This window comes from Pollachius pollachius, assembly GCF_949987615.1.
Source record: "Pollachius pollachius genome assembly, chromosome: 1".
Classification (NCBI taxonomy): domain Eukaryota; kingdom Metazoa; phylum Chordata; class Actinopteri; order Gadiformes; family Gadidae; genus Pollachius; species Pollachius pollachius.
In genome coordinates, this window is record NC_136934.1 from 28,798,064 (window position 1) to 28,825,486 (window position 27,423).

The 27,423-nt window shown below is 43.4% G+C and overlaps 2 protein-coding genes across 3 annotated transcripts in view; one reads left to right on the forward strand and one right to left on the reverse strand.

The window, feature by feature from the left end:
- mindy3 (MINDY lysine 48 deubiquitinase 3) overlaps window positions 1–3,003 on the reverse strand; it is a 46,041-nt gene extending 43,038 nt beyond the window's left edge. For both annotated transcript variants that reach the window (XR_013812574.1, XM_079754514.1), the window contains exons 1-6: window positions 2,890–3,003; window positions 2,046–2,398; window positions 1,871–1,950; window positions 1,707–1,767; window positions 1,325–1,531; window positions 1,124–1,175 (exon numbers count right to left, since the gene is read on the reverse strand). Coding sequence is in view for 1 of the 2 variants with exons in the window: in XM_079754514.1 (XP_079610640.1) it covers window positions 1,124–1,175; window positions 1,325–1,531; window positions 1,707–1,767; window positions 1,871–1,950; window positions 2,046–2,139 (494 nt within the window). In the remaining variant the exon portion in view is untranslated. The remainder of the gene's footprint in view (window positions 1–1,123; window positions 1,176–1,324; window positions 1,532–1,706; window positions 1,768–1,870; window positions 1,951–2,045; window positions 2,399–2,889) is intronic.
- Window positions 3,004–4,901: 1,898 nt separating this feature from the next.
- Window positions 4,902–27,423, forward strand: part of LOC307090296 (uncharacterized protein) — a gene marked incomplete at its 3' end in the record, with an annotated part of 39,640 nt that continues 17,118 nt past the window's right edge. Inside the window, 7 exon segments of the mRNA XM_079756875.1 lie at window positions 4,902–4,947; window positions 5,281–5,372; window positions 5,496–5,605; window positions 5,694–5,838; window positions 5,965–6,119; window positions 16,339–16,448; window positions 16,736–16,859. Coding sequence (XP_079613001.1) covers window positions 5,306–5,372; window positions 5,496–5,605; window positions 5,694–5,838; window positions 5,965–6,119; window positions 16,339–16,448; window positions 16,736–16,859 — 711 coding nt within the window. The 5' untranslated portion in view covers window positions 4,902–4,947; window positions 5,281–5,305.

Genomic DNA, 27,423 nt, shown 5'->3' on the forward strand with positions numbered 1-27,423 from the left:
ATCCTATATTAATGAAAGCCCCCTCCCCCCCCTTCTAACGTTTATTAGCTCACGTTAGCCATCAATCTAAAGCCACAAATATTATCTGATCAATCTTTGTACATTTGATTTTTATTCATAAATTAGAAAGCAAAAGGAGATAGTCAATACTTGGGAATAACATGGGAATGAATGAAACATGCATGCGCATTTAAAAGACAGCGTCTACAGGAAGTGCGTCATTATCGCGCATCTAAGACCCCGAGTCAATCTGGCAGCCGAGTCAATCTGGTACCCACACCGGCTTCGTTTTCAGTTGGTCTCATTGATTTACGTTGACGCTGGAGCGTGAGGACGTTCAGCAGTGTTGCCAGATTGGGCGTTTTTTCCCGCTGGATTGGGCTACCTTTGGTGGACGTTCAGGCAGTGTTGCCCAATTGGGCTGTTTTTACTGCTCTATTGGGCTACTTTTAATCACACACCGGCTCGCTATTCTCTTATAGACACACACACACACACACACACACGTCATCCCAGTGACGTAGCTGATTGTTGAAATCCAACATGGCAGCGCCCCATAACATAAACAACACTTTCACATACAATTTTATCGTTTTTAGCAACTTCAGCCATTTTTAGTTATTGTACCAATGAGAAGGCAGACAATACATCTGTTATATCAACTAAACTTCAAATTTCAGTTAATCTGACACACACACACACACCCACACACACACACACCAGCAGTGCAGGGCAATACATTTGACCTTTTACATTTCTGCATTTTTAGCAATGCTTTGAGCTTTTCATTTAGCTGTCACTTTATTTGTTTCCAACCATTTACTTTTTCTTAAATGGTGTGCATGTTTACATTGTTTACTCCATTTAGATTTTTGAACTTTTGTTCAAATCGCTTCACTTGATTTAAGCCATTTAACATTTCTTTATGTTTTAATCTATGTGGCTTTATTAAAAAATATTTTCAACCTCACTTTGTACTACAGCACTCACCGCCTTTCCTGCAGGAAATGCATTTTCTAGTTCATTATGACGCCTTTATATCTATGGTTAAAATATTAAATGGACAAATTAAAGATACTACAATTATTACTCTGGCCAGCTAAAGTGTGTAATGCCAACTTACTGGAGGATGCTGTGAAATCGCTCAAAGCCAAGGTCCTCAGCAGACACAGTAGCTAAGAAGACAAAAACACACCTTTACTACAGAATGACAAAATGAAATCCCTCTGGCTATGAGCAACAGCAAAACACAAAACCGTATGTTAGCAATTCATATATTTTCTAATTCTATTTCACTTTAACAATTATTTGATGGATGACTCACTGGGCTGCAGCTCTTGTGGTGCCTGGCTGCTCTCCGGCTCTGGCGTGCACTGTGTCTGTGATTGTGTCCGTGGTTTGGCGTGTGTGCTTGCATGAGGGGTCTGCCCCTTAGCCCAGGAGACCAGGCAGTAGCCAGTTGAGGGACTAGAGCAGGCTGACTCGAGGATCTCACTCAAAGTGGAACACAAAGCAAATTTCTGCTCCTCTTCTACAGGACCAATAAATGAGCATTGAGTTAGGATATTATAAGGATATTATACAGAAACACCCTTTAGTGTGGTCAGTGTTGACAAAATGATTAACAGTGACAGTTTTTTAATTAATTATCATAAAGCCACAAGGTACATTGAACCCACCCAGCACTAAAAGGTCAACCAGTTTACCTGAAATGTGCCTCCAGTTTGGACTTTCTTTGTTAAAGAGAACATACTTTAGAAGAAAAGCCTGCAAAAGGTAATTTAGCATAAACAAGTATAAGCGTTTTCATCAATCACTTGCTTGGATTTACAGAGCTCAATGGAAAATGAACCAAGATTTAGTTTCTAACCTGGACTGGGGCAATGACGGCACACGGTCCTCCTTCAAACTGCTCCAGTGCTGAGTGTTCATTTTCACTGAAAAGAAACCCTGTTCCACAAAAGATCACATCAGATGGCTTTCTACAACGTCAGAAGAGAACATTCATTATAATTGTGTGATAAGAACAATGCCATTTCTCGTACCTTGGGTCCACCTACGAAAGATTGAAGCAGATACACCTCCACTCGTGGGTCTCCCCCAGACCAAATCCACCACCTCTTTATTCAATTCCGACATGACTTTTTGGGTGTTGGCGAATACAACAGGGACTCTTCTTTGGTCTAACAGCTCAGGGTCAGGAGAAGAGGTCCACTCAAAACAGCTCGCTAGCGGACGTTGCGTTGCTTGCTCCTCGCTCGTCGTAGGTTGGCCAGTCCGGTCCGTTCGGTGGACGGATGTGGCATCGGCCACAGGACGGCCTGGTGGCTGGACAGCTTCACCTCAGTGACCGGCTTCAGACGGGCGGATAGAAAGAACATCAACGGACCAAGACAGCCTGTCGACACACGGAACAGACACACACGGGTCGGTTGGATCGGTGTCTCTGGCATAAGCCCAGAGCGCTAGTTACCGAGACTAAACACACCGAGACGTGACACGGTACACATCAAGGTAACAATCAATCAATCAGGTCACATGCTTATTCTCTCAACAGCACCCAGGTTTATCCCATGATTGACATCCACTGCCCGTCTGATTAGGTGTGTGTGTAGAAGTAACGACACATGCGGCTTTGGTAACATGATCTCATCGTTTGGTTACTAACAAAATAATCTGGTTATCGTAATTTATTTGGGAGAACTAGTTAGTAGACTGTTATAAATAAGGTTTTACTTGAAACAGATGCGCTGGCTAGCCAGTGCTACCGCTGTTAGCAGGTGGAGGCTACCAGCAGCTAGTAATGCTATGTCATTCCAATGATTTTCGTTATACGGGGCTAAATACCACGAGTCACTGCTGTTTGGATATCAATAGTGAAGGTCGTACCTTTTGTTACTTCAGATTCACATTCAGACAATGTATATCCGTGTTACATGTGTTTGGCTTTCCTTGTTTTACTATGACCAACGGCTCTGTCATTCGTTTATTTACAACGTGACGTGACGTGGCTGGCCATTGGTCCAAATTCAGAACGTGAGCAGGACGTGAACGTCGCTGGCCATTGGTCCAAATCAAGAACGTAAAGCAGCGTCAGTGGCCGCAACATGGTGTGTTCCTTAATCCTCGGACGCCAGACTTCCGAGTCGAAAGTCGATGATCTCCCAGCTTTCTTGCGGCATTTCTCGGAGGCACGCCCCCTTTTTGTCTTCTTTCGGAAATCTGATGTAGTGTTCCTCAATCCTCGGACGCCAGACTTCCGAGTCGAAAGTCGAAGATCTCCCAGCTTTCTTGCGGCATTTCTCGAAGGCACGCCCCCTTTTTGTCTTCATCTTTCGGCAATCTGAGAGTATACCGAGAGCATTGATGACGCTCTCAACAAAGTGGCGGCGTCCGTGAAGAGATTTATTTTCTTTGTATTTGTACCACGTTGGTCATTTTAATGTCGATTTTAAATGCTCTTACACACTTGATTACATTGCTACTTTATTCCGGTCACCAATGTATCCATTGCATGGTCTTGCTGTGCGTGCAATACAATGTAAAGTTGTGTTGTTTGTTTTCTGGCTGGTTTGCTAAAGCGGCTTATGTTGTTTAACAATAAACAACGACTAGCCAATTTCATGACACAATCACAAAGACGAACAGAAACGCAGCGCTCTGAGACCGGAAATGACGTCAAAAGCCAATCGGGAGGCTGGCGTCCAAGGATTCAGGAACACGCCATAAAGCAGTTCGCTATTGGAAAACAGCCAATCATAATGTATACCCGCCTACCACAAGTACAATATTGTTGTTAAGGTTTTACTCTTAAATTTCGCATCACACACAATTGTAATTGTTATTATTTAACTGAACGATGTTTTCATTTTTGAGGTTTTGACAGTATTTGCAGCATGGACCTATTCATACTTTGCACGTGACGTCACGACGATTGGCTGGCGGGCAAGAACAACGTTCTCTAGCAACTTAGTAACCCAATCAAGGATCTGCCAGGACGTGCCAGTTTTACCATACGAACGAAAGTTGGTATTTTGAGGTGAAAACGATATGCCAGATAGTTGCTGTGCGATTGGATGTAATAACTGCCGAGGAGTGAAGCCGGGGTTATGTTTTTACCGGATCCCATCCGAAAAGGAGTGTTGCCCAATCTGGCAACACTGCCGGAGCCGTCACTAAACGATCCTTAGCAGTTTTATTTCAGAGTGCAGAAAAATGCTCTGCTGCGCTGGAACTTCAGAAATGCTTGAGAAAATGTAATCTGTGTGGGCGCTACCGCATTAATTGGTCAATAAAAGAGCTTCTTTAAAGTTATTTGATTCAGAAAAAAGCTATTTGTTGATCGTTTTGCGGGTAGCTAGATAGTACTCACTCAACTTTGCTTTGATTATGAAGATATTCTGTTTTTCACCTCCCATACGACAACGTTGTTAATCAACCCACTCTTGAAAAAAAAGTTAGCTATCCGTACTTTTGTAGGCTTTAATTTTTTGTGCAATATCTCCAAACTCCACGTCTGGTCGAGACGTTGCCAACTTCAAAGCAATGAACACATCAGCGGGTGCTGTGTATGGATCACAAGTTGTTCACAGAGTGTTTATCTTTTCTTGATATCTAATTTGAACATTTATGGTCTAAATAGTTGATTGTAGTATTGGAAATCTGCAAGGCTGCAATTCCCCTGGCTGGCCGCTGTTCGTCGCCATTTTGTCGGCGTCTGTTGCCCTCCAGGTAGCCATGGTAGTCACGTGACTGCAAAGTATGAATTGAGATTTACCCTGGCTATACCCATGCTGCCTTGCGCGCGATTTCATTTCGCGCTGCTAGGCAGCCTGGATTCCATGGATCCGATTTTCGCCAGGGATAGGGAACCAATCACAGAACGGGGAGGGACGGCAAGACGATGACGACGTCTATGCGACACACCCATCGTCTTCTTCATCGAATGTTTGTTGCTCTACATACGTCATCTGGTATAATTGATACGATCTGCTATGAACTACGTTCAGACTCATAGGATAGACAGTCGTAGCGCCCAATAAACGGCTCCGGGCAATTTTAAACCACGGCCTCAACTACGAGCAAGTCAATGTGTGGTTCCCAGACCTCTTCTCCGTCTGGCGTTAGCCAGGCTAATTAAGTTTTGCAGTCTACTAAAGATGTCCTCGGTTGTTTCCGTAGTTGGCAACAGAGAGGCGCATGCGCAGAACGTGTGCAACGCTTTCCATGCTTGTGGCCGTTGTCAACTTGATGTTTTAACTTAACTTAAATTCAATTCAGAAACAGCAATTAGCAGTACAGTACCATGGGAGGGCAGGCAAAGGGCAAAAAGAAGAACAAAACGAAAAGAAAAGACATCCACTCAAATAGAGGTAACATCCTCAGGGTTCAGGGTTGGCTTTATTTGAATTATAAACTCAAGCTAGTGTGACAACAGTTTGGACTTCAGGTTGACGTTCTCTTTGCCTTATATCTGTTAATCATGTACAATATAGGTACAGGGATGGCTGACCTATCGCCTCACGAAAGGGTCAAACTACGTATGCAGGAGAAAGCCAAGAAAAAGACAGCTGAGAGATATTCTGTACAACAACTCCTAGAAAAGGTACGCTCCGTATTCTATTGTTGTTCTAACCTTTCAAGGTTTGGAAGCACTGCTCAGTCGGAAATGTTCTGCCGTCCTGTCATTCCAGACGGAGGAGTGCATGGACAGCTTCGACTTTGAGATGGCAAATCGTTTCTGTCAGCGGGCGCTGGATGTAGAGCCGACTCATCTACAGGCACTAGACATCCTGGGACACATCTGCTCAGAGCTAGGAGACAGACAGAAAGCTAAAGAAATATCCTTTGTGTGTGTGTGTGTGTGTGTGTGTGTTAGAGAATTAATTTCTGCCAATGGTACAGTGACTGTCTAGTTTAGTTTCCACACACCAAAAAGCCCTGTCTCCTTGACCAAGAATGTTTAAGTGTTTCTGCGTGCTGTGGAGATAAGTCCAAATGAAGGCCACAGTAAATACATGTTACTGGGACAGATACACAGTGGACAAGAAGCTGTGGAATACTACACTAAAGGAATAGAGATACTGCTGTCCGTTCTGGAGAAAGAAAAACAGACCACTGTAAGTGCTGAGACCTTTTATTCTTTCAGAATCTACCCTACAGCAAACCAGTTACACATCTCGCTCCAACCTTCTGAAAAACATATGTACAGGACATCTTGGTTAAATATATAGAATAGCAATTTTTGATATGTCCTACAATACTATGCATTTATAGAATAACGGCAATATCTATATTTAATACTTGTAGGACAGGGCATTAGCAGTGCAAAAACAATTGCAAAACAACATACAATGCCTCAAAACAAGAACAAATACCAAATGTGGCAATTAATTGGATTGGTAGTTTGTTATTGATGTTCAAGGGTAGTGTTCAGTTCCAACCTGAAAACCCATTGGTTATATTCCCTCATAATTACGCTTCCTGTCATTATCCTTTAGAAAGACGCCTAATCATACTCCTACTCACTTTTTAGCAAACTGTATAGGCCTCTACTGGAAGTCACCATGGATAAACATGATCCTCCATAAATACAAAAAGAAAATGTGTCACATTTTGTTATGCCATAAATGTTCCTGCCTACAACCTGATATCTACTTGTGTGACCCCCGGGGTTACATTGGTGGTCCCCTGGTTGGGCATCACTATTGTTGACAAACTCCTAGCTACCCCACCCCTCCTTACCTGTCTCTTACTTAGGAGAATATAAGGTAGCTGCACACACATCGGCAAGAATCAGCCTTTTAATAATGTGTGATTTAGGATTAGAACTCCGGGCCCTGTAATTGTAAAAAGAGTGATCTTTACAATTACATTTACGGCATTTAGCAGACGCTTTTATCCAAAGTCACATATAATAAGTACATTTGTCATAAGAAAGAGTAACAATATATCGCTGTCGGTACAGAACGGATGTTCATAAAAATGAGTGCCAAGCACCAATAATTGCTAACTTAACCCATTCCCCGTAAAAAAAAAAGCTAGCTACACAACTATAATTTTTTTTTTTTTTTTTGTGCCAGGACCTACCACATACAATAAGTGTGTATATTAAGTGACAGGACGTACCACATACAACAATGGTGTGTTCCAGATAGGGCTGGGCGATATGGGCCAAAATGAATATCTCGATATTTTTTTACTATATCTCGATACACGATATATATCTCGATATATTTTGAATCTCCTCTAGAGCACATCATAAATGCTCGATTCAACCATGTCTGGCATAATGTTACTACATGTTATAATAATTTGAGTATTCCTGAAACATAAGTCTGCATGTAGATTACATGAAACAACATATTGTTTAAACTCATTAGTGCTTTCTATTGGAAGAATTTAGAACTTGCGCATAAGAAAAGGAAAATCACAGCAAGTTAGATTTACCAACACAGCATTTATTCAAACCGTTAATTATTTTCGAGCAAAAACAGCTCAAAGCCGTTTTTTGTTCCACATCTTCCTTTCGGTAGCCAAACCACTGCCAGACGACGGATCCTGTACTATTCTTTTTTGAAACCAAATCCTCCGTTTCCATCATCTTTTCTCTCTCTCTCGCTGTTCTCACTCAACGGTAGGAGATGAGTGACCGGTCGCTGTTCTCACTCACCGGTCGCGTGTGTGACGTCACACACGCGACCGTCACACACGCGCGTAGAATCCTGGAATCTCGCGGGGGGAGTGAGTGTGTTTAATGCATATGAGTCTGTGAGGCAGAGAGCCACAGGAAAGAGCGAGAGAAGGGAACACAACGAGTATGCCGGCGGCGGCAAAAAGAAACATTACGTGCCAATTTGTATTCGATGTTCGCGACAGGGGCATTTTATACATTGCCTGGAGAACATCTCGCGATACATCGCATATATTCGATATATCGCCCAGCCCTAGTTCCAGATGCCTCGGACACCAGCCTTCCGAGTTGCAAGTGGGGGAATCTCACAGCTTTCTTGAGGCATTTCACGGAGGCACGCCCTCTTTAGGTCGGGCCCCCTCCGAATTCTGAGATTATACCGAGTTCAGTGATGACTCTCTCAACAAAAATGGCTGCGCCCGTAAAAGAGATTTATTTTCTTTGTATTTGTACCACGTTGGTCATTTTAATGTTTATTTTAAATGGTCTTACACACTTGATTACATTGCTACACCAACTTATGCATTGCACGGTCTTGCTGTGTTTGCAATACAATGTAAAGTTGCCTTGTTTGTTTTCAAGCTGGTTTGCAAAAGAGGCTAATGTAGCTAACAATAAACATTGACTGGCCAATTTCATGACACACTCACAAAGACGAACGGGAATGCTCCTGTGCTACGAGACACGAAATTACGTCAAAAGTGCAACTCGGAAGGCTGGTGTCCGAGGCATCTGGAACACACCATAAGTGTGTACATTATGTGACAGGACGTACCACGTACAATTCGGCCCGTCCACACGGAAACGATTTCTTTGTGAAAACGCATACGTCTTGTGCGTTTTTGGCCAACCGTCCAGACGGATCCGGCGTTTTCGGTGGCCGAAAACACTCTTTTTTGAAACCAGGTCACAGGGTGGATAAGATAAAAACGTCCCTATGTGTTTACGTGATAGGGTTTTTGTGGACGCCTCATAGGCAAATGATGACGTCATCGACCCCCCTGAAAAGCATCAAAGGAAAACAGAAGGAAAATATTGTTTTTGCCCGTGTGTGCGTGTGTACGTTAAGTGACAGGACATGGAACATACAACACGTGCGTTGGGGTGGTGGTAGGGGGTGGCTATGCAGAATCTGGGTGAACTCTGAACATCTTTGCAAACCAACAGGGAATAATAATGAATGAAACAAGTGTTAATAGGCAGCTCAGGAATAGGTTGGACAGGATGGCCAATGGAACATTTTGGTATTAATTGTCCATAAGAGAATTTGTAGCATTAAAAGATTTACTCATGCAGTTTCTGAAATTGTACATAAGAGGGAGCTGTTGACAGTTGAAAAATAATGTTGTTTGCTTTTTCTTAATCAGGACCTGTGTTAAGTAATTTATTAGGTTGAGTTATTTGTTGCACATTGGGTGTCAAGCAGCGAAGCTGCGAGACAACCTATTGTTTTCGTACGTTTTCTTATTATCATTATTATTATTATGCTGCCATGGGAGTTTATGGCAGCCCATAGAACGCCTGGGTGAAAAGTTGTGAAATTTGGCACACTGATTCAGCACAGTTTCATGATCCCATGAAGCAAATTTGAGGTCGCTAGCCCATGAGCTCTAGCGCCACCAACAGGTCAAAGTTGGACATGCATTTATGTATAAAACTTTTGACCCATTCATCCAATATTCACAAAGGTATCATTGGAATCCTTGGGCCAAGCCGAGTTCAACGCACCCTATGTCATCATTTTGCGCCATGATGGATTTTCCGCCATTTTGGTTTATGTCAAAAACCTTCAAAATACATCACAAATTTTGTCCAATCATCTCGAAACTTTGCACACATGATCTTCAGGCCATGTTTGATAAAAAACATCGAAAGATTTTTCAAATTCAAAACCGTTTTGCCGCTACAGCCAATCAATTTCGACCGCAAAGTTGCCAAACAGGAAGTAAGCCAATATCTCAGCAGCCCTTTGACATATAACCAAACTTGGTACATAGACCCAAGACATCATCATAGGGACACCCAATGAATCAATGGTGACCTTTGACCTCTAGGGGGCGCTGTTATTAACGTAGATGTGTTTTAACTCCTCTTCACATGAGTATATTTCAAACAAATTTTCAATGTCTGGTGATACTATCAGACCTCCCTGTATTGCTAGTAAATGATTTCTCACGGAAATATCCGCGACAGCCAATCAAATTTGACGGCGGAGCCGCCAAATAAGAAGTTAGCCAATATCTCAGCAGCCCTTTGACATATCATAACCAAATTTAGTACATAGACCCATGACATCATCATGGAGACACTCAATGAATTTGGTGACCGTGGACCTCTAGGGGGCGCTATAATTAATGAAGATGTGTTTTAACTCCTCTCTCTTCACATGAGTATATTTCAAACATATTTTCAATGTCAGGTGATACTGTCAGACCGCCCCCTATAGCTGAGGAAATATTTCCCATGGCAACATCAGAAATTGGCCGCCATGTTGAAAGTTGTCAAAATCAATAGTATATATCCACAGGCCACAGATTATGTCCAAACATCATGAAACTTGACATAGATGATCTTCAGACCAAGCTGAACAAATTTGCCAAACCGCTTTTTCAAATTCAAAACCGTTTGGACGTGACAGCCAAACAAACTTGACGGCGAAGCCGCCAAACAGGAGGTAAGCCTGTTCTCAGCATCTCTTTAACATATCACAGCCAAACTTGGTACAATAGACTCATGACATCATTCTGGGGACATCCAAACAATTTGGTGAGCTTTGACTTCAGAGGGAAGTCAAACAGGAAGTGAGCTAATTTCTCTGCAAGGCCTTCATGCATCTAAACCAAACTTGGCTCATAATCATATGACCCTATCCTGATGATGCCCAAATAATTTTTGGTGACATTTGACTTTCAGGGGTGCGTTGTTAGCAGCAAGTCTATTTCAGTCCTCTAGTCCAGCAACTTCAATGTATTTTCGATGTCATAACCATTTGCCAAAAGCTTTCATTGTCAGTAAAATTATATCTAATCATATGCATTTTATCATGGTCATCATATACTGTCATATATAAAACTGATAACATATCAATCATATTAAATCATCATGTCAATCTGACATACAGCATACAATCAAAACACTACTTCGTTTATATCAATGTTAATTGTGCTGAACAGCGCTCATTAAAGGGTAGACACTGCACTCGTGTGGCGACAAGCGGCACTGCATATATAATGACACAATGACTTTATTTACCATTCCGCCCACTTACAATATAAACTGAAATTATTACTGGATTAGATGCTTCATGAACCACCTGAAGAACGGATGCTTGTTAACATTGTGTCTCTGTTAGGGATATTCTTCCGAATACCCCTATGTATTTGTGAGGAAGGCCGAGCTCTCAGAGTGGCCAACGACGTGCGTCGTGACGTAGGTCGCATTGGTCGCGACATAGGTCGCATTGGTCGCTGTGTTGGTCGCTCTTCTGGCTGCTTTCAGTCGCTGTGGTCGCTGGCTGGCTTGGTCGCTCAAAGTCTATGGGCGGTCGTTAATCAGTTAATTTGAATGTTATTAACGGGTTTTTTGCGACAGTTGAAGTACCAGAAAGCCATGCTCTCCGGCGCAAGCTACCTACAGCTCTTTATTGCTAATATTATTTTAATATTTTTCTATTGAAGTACAGTTTAAAATGATGAAATCGTTGGTCTATCAGTATCAATAAAATATCTTAGTTGTAATTTGTGGCGTATTCAAATAATGTATTTTATATATTATATATAGCCTATTTATTTTGTTAAATGTCATTAAGCCTAATAAGGTATATTATGTGCAAAGTTCTTCGTTATAGAGTGATATATTAGTTGTAATTTGGGGCGTATTCAAATAATGTATTTTAGATATTATATATAGCCTATTTTTTTTGAGAAATGTCATTAAGCCTAATAAGGTACATTATGTACCAAGTTCTTCGTTATAGAGTGATGTAGTTTAATGTAAGTGTAACAATTGCTATTGAATGTCACAGTGGTACAAGCGGTAATGACGCTAGGTTATTAAACAAGAGGGCCAGTGTTCGATTCTCTACACGGTCAGATGCATTTTTGCTCTTTTAGTCAAACTTATTAACGCAATCGGCCTCTTTAATTTTAACATTTTTGTATGATGGTATGATACTTATACGACGTAATGACGGGCTGCGACGCCTGGCTGGTATCGGCTGGCTGGCTGCAACGACAGGCCAGCCAGGGCTGGCCGCTGGCTGCGGCTGGCTGCTGGCTCTGGCAGGCTGACCGACCCACAACCAAAAGCCTATTATCAGCTAACAACTCATTGAACAGAATAACTATAAGTGCGTCAGTATAATAAAAATGTACACACAATAATATATAGCTTAGATATTGATAGACCAATCTGCCTTTTTTATAATATATATAAAAAAATATGCCTATTGGTCTATCCATCTATATTTAATTAATTTTAAATTAACTTTGTAATACAGTGATGTGTACAAATTTATATTGATTATATTGTATAGCCTATTGCTTTGTTAAATGTCAAAGACTAATAGAATATCCTATGAAGAAAGTTATAGTGTAATATACTTTGATATAAGTGTAACAAAACAAATAAAAAATTAACTAATTCACAGACCCCTTACTGTAAAAATAAAAGTAAAAATAAATATATAATGTGACACGAATCATAATAGACAAGTTGTCAAATGTATAAACCAAAGAACAAAGTATGAAAATTGAAATTAAAGTTACAATTTTCTAAAAAAAGTGTCAATAATAATAGTAGGCTATAGTAATAGTATAAATACAAAAAATTTAAAGGGGGCCAGTGACTATACAAATCTATAGCAGGGGTAGAGACAAGTACAGGTCATGTTCAACTTGCCCGAATGTGAACGTCACTTGCCCAAATTATAATCAGAATCGTGAACGGGCTTTTTTTTGCCAGGCACCCGGCCTGGTTTTGGGGGGTTCAGAGAACTTATCCTAGCTCAGACTGAAGCTGAATGTCACATCGTGCCATGAAGTGATTTCAGTCCACCGTTGCAACCTATTAAAGCTATCGCCCAGTTATATGTAGACCTGCATGATTTTATGCAAATGTACATAACTAAATGTCAGAGGTAGTAGCAAAGATATGTCTTTTTTAAATTTCACGTTTCTTGTAGCTCTAACTGAATAATCACAATCGCGTTTCTAGCAGTGTTGTCAGTCACAATACTGGATTTTCTAACTTCGATACTATACCTGGAAAAATATTGATATTCTATACCATTTTCAGGGGAAAACTTTTGTTCAGGAAAGAACGTACCCGAAGTAAAAAGAGTATCTCCACAACTGCAAGGGCGATAATGTCATCTTTGTGCCAAAAGAAAGATTGTTGTGCAAGTGAAATATTCAATGGGATAATACTTGGTTAAAGTGAATAAAGCCATGGAACACAGCATAAGTGGAAGATAACATTTCCACCTGAAATAATTATATGTTGGTCGTTATCAGTTGGGAGCGCTGTCTTACTATGAGACACAAATAAAGGTAGATATCAGGGCAAATATAATCGAATGCACCAAGCCAAACACTTGCAAATACACATATGGCCACTGGATTGCGCTGAAGAACATGTTTTCTGATTGAAGGCAATTTACCTTTTTCCTAAGAAACCTTCTCTTAGTCATTGATTGTAAACACCATGCTTAGTTGCAAAATTTGGCCCAGACACTGGATTATCTGTTTATGGTGGTTTTATGCGATCAGAATCAACTTTATGGACAAAAATCACAAAGGTAAAACTTCATTTTTGGTTGTTAAAAGAAAAGGGGACGTTTCTTCTTAAGTTGTTATTTGCGAGTTTTAGTCACAGAATGATATGGTTTGGACTGTTGGAATAAGTGGAGGCTCAGCTTTCATATAATATATAGTTTGTGAGGGTCCAATTTCGTGAAAAAGATCGCTATTGCTGTGCATGTGCACAGTTATGAAACCCAAAACCGTGTTCTTGCATATGACTTTCCTTGGTAATTTACCTCAATCCAAAGTACTTCCAAACCGCACTCCTCCATCACTTCTCCACTTTCATTCTACCTAAACCGTTCGCGGAGGCGCTGCACTTGAGATGCTAGCCAATATCTCAGCAGCCCTTTGACATATCATAACCAAATTTAGTACATAGACTGGCTAAGGTTGGCTAACCTTTAGCTAACACCTTCGAACCACTGCCAGAGACCGCACTGCGAGTGAGTGACAGAAGGCGTGGCTATATTCGCGCTGAAGCGATGCGTGACTGTTAACTCGCTGTCCGAGAGAAGAGAAGACAGCGCGCTGATCAATTGCAAATACTTCTATTTTGTGTGATTTTGCGGAACAAAAGGTTGTTCTGCAGTTTCTAAAAACACTTGAATAAATAGCTTTATATTAACATCCACCCAAAATCCACTTGCCCGTATTACTGGCAAACATAAATCAATCTCAACTTGCCCAAATATTACTTTTAGTTGCCCCGGGCAAGCGGGCAACCGTTAATGTCGAGGCCTGTATTGTATATAAAAAGTGTGTGTAAAGTGGCCCAATCATCATGTATATGCTCACTCAGAATGTTTTGCAGCCAACAGACCAAAAACAAAAACTGTAATACTCTGATATACAGCATAAGATTGAATCCAACCACTTTCCATATTATAGGAGTTATGTATTCCTGGGACCAGGGAGCACAATTCAGGAAGGTGGAATGAATAAATACGCACGGTTTGCCAATTCAGATCACTCGCGGAGTTGCTTTAATTCATCTGAAGGATAAACATTATAAAAACATTATAAAAACTAACCCTCATTCCCCCCCTCCCTCAGTAATTGTAAGGCGTGAAGGTGTCAAGAAGCCTTCAACTTTGGCTGGCTCAACTGGGACAATTGTTGGGTCAATTGAGGGGAGGGGGATGAATTATCAGGCATTGAAATGCTCATTATGTAGGAGTGGCCAATTGTATCAGTGGCCACATCAACACAGATGACAAAACAACTGTAAACTGTCGTACAATTGTTAATCAACTATTAATATATAATCCATCACTGTATTACTAATTATAATAAACACGCCTATTGTGGCCTATATATATCTAACCAATATATTATTTTATGTAGGCCTATATTTTTATTATACTGACGCACGTATATTTATTCTGTTCAATGAGATGTTAACTGATAACATAGGCTTTTCGTTATAGTAGCAGCCATTGTGACAATGGCTGGCTACCACAGGTCGCTCATTCAGCCATACCTCTGGTTGGTTGCGACCTATTTGCCACCAAAAAGGGTCGTGACGCTTTTATGGTCGCGACCTAGTCGGTCAGCCTGCCAGAGCAGCAGCCAGCCGCAGCCAGCTGCCAGTGGCCAGCCAGCCGACACCAGCCAGGCGTCGCAGCCCGTCATTATGTTGTGTAATTATCATACCATTCTGCTAAATCATACTAAAATGTTAAAATGAAAGAGGCCGATTGCGTGAGTAAGTTTGACTAAAAGACCAAAAACCTTCTGACCGTTGAGAGAATCGAACACCCCCCCTCTTGATTACTAACCTAGCTTCACTACCGCTTGTACCACTGTGGCATTAACTGGCAGTCGGCACACCTACATTAAGCTATATCATTGTATTATGAAGAACTTAGTACATAATATACCTTAATAGGCTTAATGACATTTAACAAAACAAATAGGCTATATATAATATCTAAAATACATTATTTGAATACGCCCCAAATTACAACTAATATATCACTCTATAATGAAGAACTTTGTACATAATATACCTTATTAGGCTTAATGACATTTAACAAAACAAATAGGCTATGTATAATATATAAAATACATTATTTGAATACGCCCCAAATTACAACTAAGATATTTTATTGATACTGATAGAGCAACGATTTCATCATTTTAAACTGTACTTCAATATAAAAATATTAAAATAATATTAGCAATAAAGAGCTGTAGGTAGCTTTTGCCAGAGAGCATGGCTTTCTGGTACTTCAACTGTCGCAAAAAAAACGTTAATAACATGCAAATTAACTGATTAACGACCGCCCATAGACTTTAAGCAACCAAGCCAGCCAGCGACCACAGCGACTGAAAGCAGCGACCAACACAGCGACCAATGCGACCTACGTCGCGACCAATGCGACCTACGTCGCGACGCACGCCGTTGGCCACTCAGAGAGCTCAGCCCTACTGGTATTTGTGTCATTTGTTCTGTCAGGCAGACGATAATGCGCCCTTACCTCTAGGTGGGGTCATTTTTCCATTTGGTAAACATTGAGGCGTACTCGCATAATGCTGTAGTTCATTCCACCAGCTGTCGTTATTACTAATTACTGAGACGGTCATCATGTGGCCACCTAGCCGATTACGTCTGTCCGGCAGAATTATTCCTATTCCTGAGTCCTATTCTGCTTGACACCCACATTGCTGCTCGCAGCTATATTTAATATTGTACATACACCCCGCAATTAATATCATAAAAAGTCATGATATTACTTTTCATGATATTACTTTTCATGATATTAATTGCGGGGTGTATGTACAATATTAATTTTGCAAATGTGCAACAAATAACTCAACCTAATAAATTACTTAACACAGGCCCTGGCAGGAGCTTGTGCAGCATCTGATGAGGATGCTGAAATACCAACAACCAAAGACGTATGTGTGGCCTACTGCTCTGTGGCAGAGATCTACCTGACCGACCTCTGGTAAGCTAAAACACTTTACATTATTCATCTTCTATATTTGCACAGGCTTTTGTGTCTTTCATTGGAACAGTGAAGACAACAGGAAATTGTGTTGAATGTGAGAAAGTGGCATAGTAAAGTAGTATATCGGGATTAGGGTTAGGTCGTTAATGGGGTCGTTAAAGGCGTGTATCGTTTACATCCTATGGTTAGCGCTCTGGCGGGCTAAGCTGCCAGTTCCCTTTCGATTTTTGTACTGTTAAACGATGTCACTCTGACCGGTTGTTTAAAGTTTTCTGTGTGTGTAGCATGGAGGAGGGAGCGGCGGACAAGTGCAGAGAGTCCATAGAGAAGGCGTTGCATTATCACCATGACAACCCCGAGGCTCTCCAGCTCATGGCGAGCTATCTGTTCAGTGCTGAGAGGAACCAGGTCAACACACACACACACACACACACACATACACACACACACACACACACACACACACACACCTTATGACCACATTAAACCAGGAAACTACTGAGTTAATTAATTTTGAAATATTGAATTGTGCGCTATTAATCAGAGGATGGACATTTACATTGCACACGCACGCATATGCAAGTCACAAAGCAATGTTATTTAACAGCTGATCCAGGTTTTGTAGAGTCATCTGGTAAAGTAGGATAACTGAGAAGTCTACTATGCTCAGAGCTCGAATGATAAGCAGAGCTTTTCTAAGAAGCAAAAATATTTTCCATGGGGCTCAGTGAAAAATGCATATCGTCTTTTTTTCCTGATGGAGCTTGAAGGTATAATCTGTAACATTTCCACATTAAAGTATCTATAATGACTAGACCTATGTTAAATATTTTGTTAAATTGTTTACTCGCATCATTTCAATCCATCCAACAATCCTCAAACCTAGTGAACTCCAGTGTTTCCCCTGTGATTCTACTGGCCAATGAGGACCCCCGATAGGCCAAAGAAATACAGTAAATAATAGTAAAAGTAATAAAAAAATAAATGCAATAGAAATTAGGCTGCCTTATCTTGACGTGATGCGAGTGGCACTTTTGAGTGCCATTGGTAACCAAGTTCTTTAAAATGACTGCTGAGTGAGAGCGCACCAGCGTATCAAAGAGAAAAAACTCAACATTTATCTCTAAAATGTACACTAACATAAGCCTATCTCACCCTCCTCACCGGGGCCTCCCCGCATGTGAAAACTAAATGCTTTTCTCACGTCACGCCTGAGGTACAATAAAGTCTACACGCACGTTAAAAACTATTTACATCAGCTGCGATGCAAATATGCGGCATATTTGTGTAATAATCGCGCAGGTGAAAAGACGGATGGAATACTCGACATATAGAGCCTATATAGCCTAGTGCTCATGCTCTGTCCCTTCACCCAAACATCCTATGTATTAAGAGGATTTAAGCATACTGGAATTTTACTTTTAATCCAAAAGTTAAGTAGCACAGTTAATGGCTGTTTGCAGATGAGGGGGATTACGATAAGTGGGTGTGTTTTGGAGACGGTAGTTTTCTTGTTCAATAACTAAATCAGGCTATCATCCTTTGCATAGAAAGTTGGTTTCCAAAACTAATCTTTTGCCATACAAGTGCACCATACAACTGCAACCAAGAATGGCATTGGATGTAAAAGGGCCGTGCAACGCAAGTTGTGAGTCAGCTCTCCATCACCATGGGCAACACGGCTCATCATAAAATAGCCGTTGAGAGGCAGTGTTGTCAAATCCCTTTGTGCCTTATATTTACTGGGCAAGAAAGAATGTTTAATCATAGAATGCCCTCTAGTGGGCAGAAAGTTAAATAGTGGCATTGGCAATGGATAATCCTGTGTATACAGTATAAAAGTACATAATAAATGATAATAATAGGGTCATTATCCTATCCCCTCTACCCCCTAAACTCTGGAGAAGCAGATCTCCAGCGGAGACCTTATTTATTGAGATATTTCAATACCAATCAACCTCACTACGATGTGGTACTATTACAACTGGCTCATGCCAGCCACCAAGCTCAAGTAAACTGTAACTTTCTAATGTTACAACCCGGTTTATTTATGGATAAATGAAACCCCATTAATAAAATTGGTTAAAATAATAGATATATTTTTATATATATTTTATTTACATATATTTGACCATTGGAGAGACCAGGCTGGCCCTAGTCCCCAAATGACTAAACATTTGTATTAATCTGCGTATTTATGAAAGCCATTATTCAATTGTGATTCCGCCTTGTGGGTTTGGGTTATTCTGTTAATAACAGAAAGGAACGCTTGCCCAAATATCTACATCCCTCTTTTCACCCTCTCTTCCTCTGCTCTCTCAATTTCATTCATAAAATAAAATGCATCCTTGCCTTGACGTATTTGTTCTACTGTGTCCTGAAAGTAGGATTTGTCTGTGAAGTTGTTTGTAAAGCTAACATAACATTGGACTTTGAGTCTTTTCTAATGCCGACTGATTATATCATGCTTACTCACTTCTGCTGCATGTAAACAATAAATAATCAATTGTTATAGCTGATTACAAATGTTTAGGTTCTTACTATTATTGCCTTCTCATTGCAAAGGCTACACTCTATACTGTGCACCTTCGGTATTGCAACTTGTTGAATGTTTTATGAGATCAAAGGAAGGGAAGCCTGAGCATTTATTTGCAAATTGAAAGTCAAACACATTGAAGGCAGAAGACTAGTGTTGTCACATGTAATAGTTTGATTTCAGGTTTAGTTAAGTTTAAACAAAGAATACATTGTATAGATACCTTTTATTACTATTTCCCTCAAAGTTGACTATCTATGATTCTATGGTATCAGGTTGTCCAATAATTTAAAGGAGACATATTATGGCGTTTTCACAACAAGTAAACATAGTATTTGAGTTCCAGAAAGCATGTTTTTGAAGCTGTTTGCTGGAAATAGCTTTTAGGAAAACAAATCTTGCCTACCGCTATTCCCCTCTGTTTCAGTCCCTTCAGAATGTGCTGTTTCTGGTGTCTGTAGCTTTAATGCAAATGAGCCGCTGCCCATTGACCAATGAGCTGTCAGACTGAACCACAGCATGGAGGAGAAGGGATTGTTGCCGTTTGCGGACTCCTGGAGCTCTATATCTATATATTATAATGTAGCGACCCAGCAGGACTATGGGGGGGATTGATGGGGAGTTTGTGGGGGGAAGGAGTTGCCCTTGTTCAGCCTGATAGGCCAGTTGGGATAGCAGGGTTTCCGTGGGGGTTGTTAAAGGTATTAAAAGGTAGTAAATGAAATTAGCCCAAATTAAGGCCATTAAAAAGTAATAAACGTCATCTGACGAGGTATTAAATTTCCAACAAGGCCTATGAGTTTTTCAATTGGTGTAATTTACGTGCAGGCCTATCTCCTAAAATTACTAAAACTTGCATGGATTTATTTTTATGTTGCGAGTAGGACCTGAGCGATAACAATGATGTCACGTGGTTCGTGCCCAGAAACAAACTGGATATACCTGGCTGGCTTAGTTATACCCACTTCGCGAGTTTGCTTCTGTTAGTTCAAAGTCATTTGAAAGACAATAATTGTGAAATGCATATTTTGAGACCTCTAGCTGGAGGAATCAATCTTTTAAGAATGATCGCAGAAAGAACATTTGTTTGACCGGTTGCCATGGTTATCGCTGTGTGGCTAATTTGCAGTTGCGGTGTTAATTAGCGATGTTGTCAGCTTACTGTTACATTAAACTGTTATCAGAAAACGTGGTTATATGCTATACACCCTATAGTATCTGTGGTATAAAGGCTGGGACGAATTTCGAATTATAAATATGTACAATCCATAACGTTAGCTCTCTGTGTCATAGCTCAGCTGACTAAAATACCTCCCTTTGCCAAGTCGTAGCTAAGGTCCGTCCTATTTATGTGAAAAACTGTATATTTGGATTGTAAAACGCATGAAAATATAAATGAATGATCTTAATTCCTTGTCTTTGGCAAGTGGCCGTGGTATAACTGGGATAATGCCCTTCGAGGTGTCAAAAACACGTTTGATCGATCGTAATTAACGGGGACTACTTTTTGAGGGAGATTAACTCAAACAGAGTATACATTTAATAAGCATGCATTACGAATAAGGGAAAGCATAATTAGTAAAGTATTTGAATTGTTTTATTATGTTGGCAAGCAAGAAGTAGAATCAATTGGATAATCAGACTTATTAAAATGGTTTGTGCAACCAACCGCACAACAGGACATGATTGCGGCTCTTGTCGCTCTCATCGCTTTCTGCATATGACATGCTTGTAGAGCGGGGAGTGACGTAGACTGATAATCCCTCTATAGAAAGTACACTGGTGTGAATTTGCGCTACAGTATGGATTTTGACGTTACCGTGATACCGGTGTGACCGGTAGACAGCCGCGTTTACATGGACACTTCTGATCCGATTAGAAGTGGAAGAAAAGCTCAATCGGAATAAAAAATGATCATATATACGGCTCAATCGGAATACAATTCTCTGATCAGAATATAATTCCATGTGGAATAGAAGAGGTGGTGTAGTCCGCTATAATCGACATGTATACACTTATTCTTATTAGTTTGGGGTGGGTGCGGCTACTTTTTAACTTGGAGAGATGGCATCAGCAGCTGCTGTATTTCGCAATTGGTCAGTCGGTACTTTCATGCATACTGAACTTGACCACTGTCAAGGAAAGTGGATTTTTTGCCTGATTCATGTCTTTCTTCTCACTCCGTAAGTAGTCCGGTAACTTATCAACCCCAGTGCGTCTGGTTTCTAAGCAACGTCAACGTCTTTGGCAGACTATTTCTCTGCTGTTTTGGCAAGGAGCCGTGTAATAATGTATAGAACGTCACCGGTCATTATCGAAAATAATACCCTTCAGGGAGAAGCAAGACACCTCCGCTTCGCATCGCGGTCCGGTTCGCCCTGTCTTGGCTTATTTACCCGATAATGACTGGCGTTATGTACTATAACATTATCCCTTACATATATCATATAAGTCCAGACCAACATAACGGTTGTGCGTGAGAGACATACGAACGTAAGCTTACCACTTGTAAATGCCATAGGCCTATATACAGTACATTCGGATTGCATGATAGGAATAGATCTATTCCGATTAGAAATCTAATCGGATCAGAAGTGTCCATGTAAATGCGGCTAGTGTTGTGTGTAACGCGTTGCTATGCGGTACTATTTCATGTAAAACCAACACTGTAATAACAATATAAACAAGATAATTATAACTTAACTTCAACACTGGACACAAAATCTTTCTCTCTCTCTCACTCTGTTTATGTCTACTTTGTGACATATTGCTTAAAAACTATGGACCAAGTCCCGTTGGGACATCTTGATTAATCCAACTCCTATGGTCTCTCTCTTGAAGTTGTGCTGGTATTAAAAAATATGGTGAAGGTATTAAAAATGGTATTAAAATGTAGTAAATTCAACTTAAGAATTTCTGTATAAACCCTGGATAGGGGACGGGGACAGCTTGCCAGTGTTCGGTTTCGCCATATTGTTTTGGGCACTCCTCCAACCCCTACTTTGTGCGGAAAGGATAATAAAGCCTGGTTCTCCGGTTAAACGACAGCCACTCTGTGTCCTCCTCATTCCGCTAGTTAGCCCCCGCAGTGACGGGCCGCAAACGCTACACTGGTGTCAGAAGTGGGATAGCCAAGCCTCCATTCCCCTCACACGCGCGGGGTACCAACACTAGCTGCTATCGTAGGACCGAGATGGCTGAAGGAGGAATCGGAAAGTCCGACCTCTTCAACCTATACACCCTGCCGGACACACCAATGAGAAAACCAACTGATGCAAGCCAAGTTGTAAGGAGAAAAGAAGAAATGTCACACTCACCACTCGCCACTTTGTTGACTGAAGTCCCAGATTTTCTAGAGAAAAGCCCATTCCATGTTACCCCGACGTCCAAGCCATGTGCCGGCGAGAGAGAGGTAAACAATCTACATGCAGACTTCAGCCAAACAGACAACGATGACGTCACTGCCCCGAAAGATCATCAAGGTATAGTGGGTGGCCAACCAAGGTCTATCCCAGAGTTACAAAAAGACATTACAGCTCAAATAGAAGAAAGAGAGAGAATGAGCATTGCAAAGGAGCGTGCTTTTGAGCATTTCCTTAATAGCTCTAGAGGCAGCATAATGTCCATGATGGGAGAATCACAAGGCTGTGTTATTAAACCACATGAAGCAGGGAGCCATGCATATTCCAAGTCTAACCTCCAGTCCCGTGAGGGTACAGAGGCAGCTACTTTCCCTAGGGGGAGGCTTGACGGATGAAGCTCCCCCGTCGTAGACCCTGTTAGTTCCATGGCTGCCGCTGCTAACCAACCAGGTGACCTGGTTCCGGCTTTGACTACAGCACTTACTGCTGCCTTGGTTACTCTCGAAAAACCAACCCCAGACCCCGTCCCCAGGGGTGGCCGCATAAAATTGGGACGTTATGACGGCCTCACATCTTGGGAAACCTACTGCGCCCAGTTTGAGCTGCTAGCAACAGCCAATGAAAGGTCCCCGGCTGAAAGGGCTGTTCAATTAGTCTCAGCATTGGAAGGGGAGGCAAGAAGAGTACTGTTGGATGTGACCACAGCCGAACTAGGAAATCCACAAGCTATATTTAGTGCCTTAAAAAGGCGTTTCCGAAGCACCACTCCTGCAGTTGTGATGCGACAGAGGTTAAACGAACGGGTGCGGGAACCCGGAGAAAAATCAGGGCTGTTTGCGGCTGAGCTGCGTTACCTTGCACAGAGGGGATTTCCTGATTTTGATGATGCAACACGCTTGGTGTTAACTAAGGAACTAAGGCCTCTTACCCCTCCCATTGCGCCAGCAAGTCCGACTCGCTGACCCACAGACCTTGGAGGCAGCACTGGGTAAAGCAATGGCAGTGGGAGACCTACTCACAGAAGGCTTGGACTACCAACCCAGACAGGGTTCCTTACGGCCTGAGACCAAAGATGTCTGCCTCCTGGACCTACCTGGTACACAACGGGCTACGAACGCAAAGCGATGTCGCTGGACGACGACAGAGCCAAGTCTGCTGGAAATGCCACCAAAGAGGTCACACATGGCGCCTTTGTACAGTGCCTGATTCTGCCCTGCAAGAGTCGGGAAACACTCAGGGCTCGGTGTAAAGGGGAGCGACCCGAGCCACCCTTCGCTCCCGAAAGACAATGACACACGACCCGTTGCAAAAGCGCTTCACCACCCTGTCACTCATGCTCTTCCCCATAACGCACTCACCGCTGACTGCTGTAGAGTGCCTGTGTTGGTTAATGGCCAACGGACCAGAGCCCTACTGGATACAGGCTCAACTGCGTCGCTCCTGCACCCAGACCTCATGCCTGCCGGAACCCAGGCATGAGGTCTGGCAGGCTGAGTAGGTCTGGTAGGCTCCGTAGGTCTCTATTTCAATCAGAGAGGCTCTGATTGAAATAGAGACCTACTCAGCCTGCCAACCAGTCTGGGTCACTGAAATAAAAGAGGACTGTTTACTGGGAATGGACTTTCTTTGTGCGGCAGGCATTTCACTAGACTAGGGCACGTACCGTAATGCTCAAAGATGGGACGTCCATCCCCTTCCTGAATGATCCCCACACTTCTGAAATGGCCAACATGGTTGGTGAGAATGGGGATGCGGAGGGGGTCCCACCATGTCCTCCACATTGTGAGGCCCCTTTTTCAGAAATCCCTCTTCCACTGTCTGACGACCTCATACCCCCAGAACCAGACGCATGTGCCCAGTCACACCCCCATGCTGTCATACGGATTGCAAGTGTGGTCCCCATCTCTGGGCAAGAGTCAGCAGCCGGTAAAACTGTCCGAGGCATCTGGGAGAACAGTCGGGTGCCTAACTGCCTAAACTCTGAGCAACAGGATAGGTTATGGAACCTCCTGTATGAGTATCAACACATTTTTGCCACTGGCCCCAACGACGTTTGCCAAACACATTTGGTCCAACACTTGATTAAAACAGGGGATGCCCAACCAATCCGCCAGCAGCCTAGACGATTGCCCAAAGCCCGCCAAGTTGCTGCTGATCAGATGATACAAGAGATGAGGGATGCTGGCATTATTGAGCCATCAGAGACCGTGGGTGTCACCAGTCGTAATGGTTCCTAAGAAGGACGGAAGCCCAAGGTTTTGCGTTGACTACCGACCATTGAATGACAGAACTGTGAAGGACTCCTACCCACATCCGTGGATAGACGAGTCCCTCAATTACATGGCTGGTTCAGCATTGTTATCCTCATTGGACCTCCAGAGGGTACTGGCAGGTGGCCATGGCCCCAGAGGACAAAGCCAAGACCGCCTTCACCACAGGACATGGCTTGTGGCAGTTCACCACCATGCCATTCGGGCTATGCAACGCCCCGGCCACATTTAAAGGCTGATGGAAAAGGTCCTTGTGGATATGGCCCCTGAACGCTGCCTCGTCTACCTGGATGATCTCCTTGTCCATGGACCATGTTTTGACTCGCCATTTGGGAGCATGATGGAGGTACTGGAGCGGATCAAGCGTGCAGGCCTGAAGCTTCACCCGGGGAAGTGCAGCTTCCTATGGCAAGACGTCTCCATGGGCCACAAGTTCAGTGGAGCTGGCATCATGACAGAGCCAGATAAGGTAGCAGCCATCAGGGATTGGCCTACCCCCACTGACATCCACTAGCTGAGATCGTTCTTAGGACTCGCATCCTATTACAGGCGCTTTGTGGAGTTCTCTATTGTAGCTGCCCCCATGTTCGTCTTATTGCGCAAAGACATACTGTATGAATGGGGACCACAACAGAATGCAGCCTTCCATGAGCTGAAACAGGCCTTATGTAAGGATCCAGTGCTGGTTGCACCAAACACAAGAGTTGCCATTTATCCTTGACACGGACGCTAGCAACACAGGCCTTGGCGCTGTACTCTCGCAGCTGACCCCTGATGAAGAGCGGGTTGTTGCTTACCACAGTCATACCGTGGATAAGTCGGAGAGGAACTATTGTGTCACACGCAAGGAACTGCTGGCAGTGATTGATGCAGTAAACCATTTCAAGCACATCCTCAGCGGCCTTCTATTCACCATTCGCACTGATCATGCTGCTTTGAAGTGGCTCATGTCCTTTAAAGAGCCTGAAGGTTGCCAGATGGATCAAACAACTCCAGGTCTTTCAGTTCCCCATACAACACAGAGCCGGTGAGTAACCAGGATTTTCTGGACTTACCACTGTAACCGGGAAGAAGAACGGGAGGCAGCTAACCTACAGACCGGGGAGGTGATCTGTCGAGCCCTATTACCCGATGATGTTAGGGGTTGGGCTGGACTGCTAACCGTGGATCCTGACCTTAAAACAGTCATGGGGTGGCTGGAAACAGACAACCGGCCGCCCTGGGAAGATGTGGTGGACCAGTCGGCCACAGTCAGAGGGCTTTGGTCCCCATGGCCTGGGGTAGAGCTGCAGGAAGGAGTCCTGAAGAGGTTCTGGCATGAGCCAGCCACTGGGGAGCCACGCTGTGCCAAAGGACCTCTGGGACAAAGTGCTGGAGGCACATCACGGATCCCCCGGAGTAGGTCACTTTGGGGTGACAAAGACATTGAGACGGCTACGGCAGGCATTCTGTTGGGGCCAGAGCAGGAGAGATGTTGAGGACTACTGTCGCCGCTGCGACTCCTGTACCACTCTTAAAGGTCCCCAAGGTCAGTCCCGTGAACCTCTACAGGAGCACTGTGTCAGGGCACCGATGGACAGGGTGGCAGTCGATGTGTTGGGCCCACTTCCCAGTACCAGCAGAGGGAACCGGTATGCGTTGGTCGCCATCGACTACTTCACAAAGTGGATGGAAGCATAGCCCCTACCAGACCAAGAAGCCACAACCGTGGCCTAAGCCTTGGTGCAAGGAATGTTCAGCCGCTTTGGAACACCCTCGGAGTTCCACTCCGATCACGGGCGGAATTTTGAAACACATGTATTCACCGCCATGTGTAGCCAACTTAGCCTCCGGAAGACAAGAACCACCCCACTTCACCCTCAAAGCGACGGGTTGGTGGAGCACTTCATGCGGACCTTAGGCTCCCAATTAGCCCTCACCACCGCTCCAGATCAGAGTTATTGGGACCTGCAACTACCCCTCATCCTCATGGCGTGCCGCAGTGCATTCCAAGAATCCACTGGCTGTACCCCTGCATTGTTGATGTTGGGCAGGGAGCTAAGAACGCCGCCCGAGCTGGCCTACAGACGACTGCCCAATTGCACCAGAAGCCATGTCTGGCCCGGAGTATGCCAGGCCGCCTGGAAACGGCCCACAGATTCGCCAGACACCAGGCCAAGCAGGCAGGGGTTCGTCAGAAGGGGCAGGACTTGCAGGCTGGGGACCTCGCCTGGGTGAATGGACCTAAGAGGGTAAAAGGTTGTTGCCCCAAGCTGGACAGCAAATGGGTTGGCCCCTGCTATGTGGTTGAGAGAGTTGGCGAGGTTGTGTATAGAGTCAGACTAGCTCCCAGGGGCCGGACAGTCGTGCTGCACAGGGATAGGATGGCACCATACCGGGGGAATCAGCAGCCCACCTTCCCTGTGACGACTCCCAGGGCGCGGGTCGGGTCACCTCGCCACAGGAGGGCCCCACCGAGACAGCAACAGAATGTGCCTCAAGGGGAGGAGATGACGCCACTTGGAGCTGTGGTGCCGAGGAACACGGCTGCAACAACGGGAACTCCTCTTTTCGATGGTGGAGTAGGGAGGTTGCAGAGGGAACGGCGACTCCTGGGTCCCTTTCAAGACTATGCTCTTCCTCAGGGATGAGGAATTAGAGGGGGGGGCCATGTAGTGACCCAGCAGGACTATGGGGGGAATTGATGGGGAGTTTGTGTGGGGTCCCCTTGTGTGGGGAGTTGCCTTGTTCAGCCTGATGGCCAGTTGGGATAGGGGGCGGGGACAGCCCCGTAGGAGGGCACTCCTCCAACCCCGTAGTTAGTT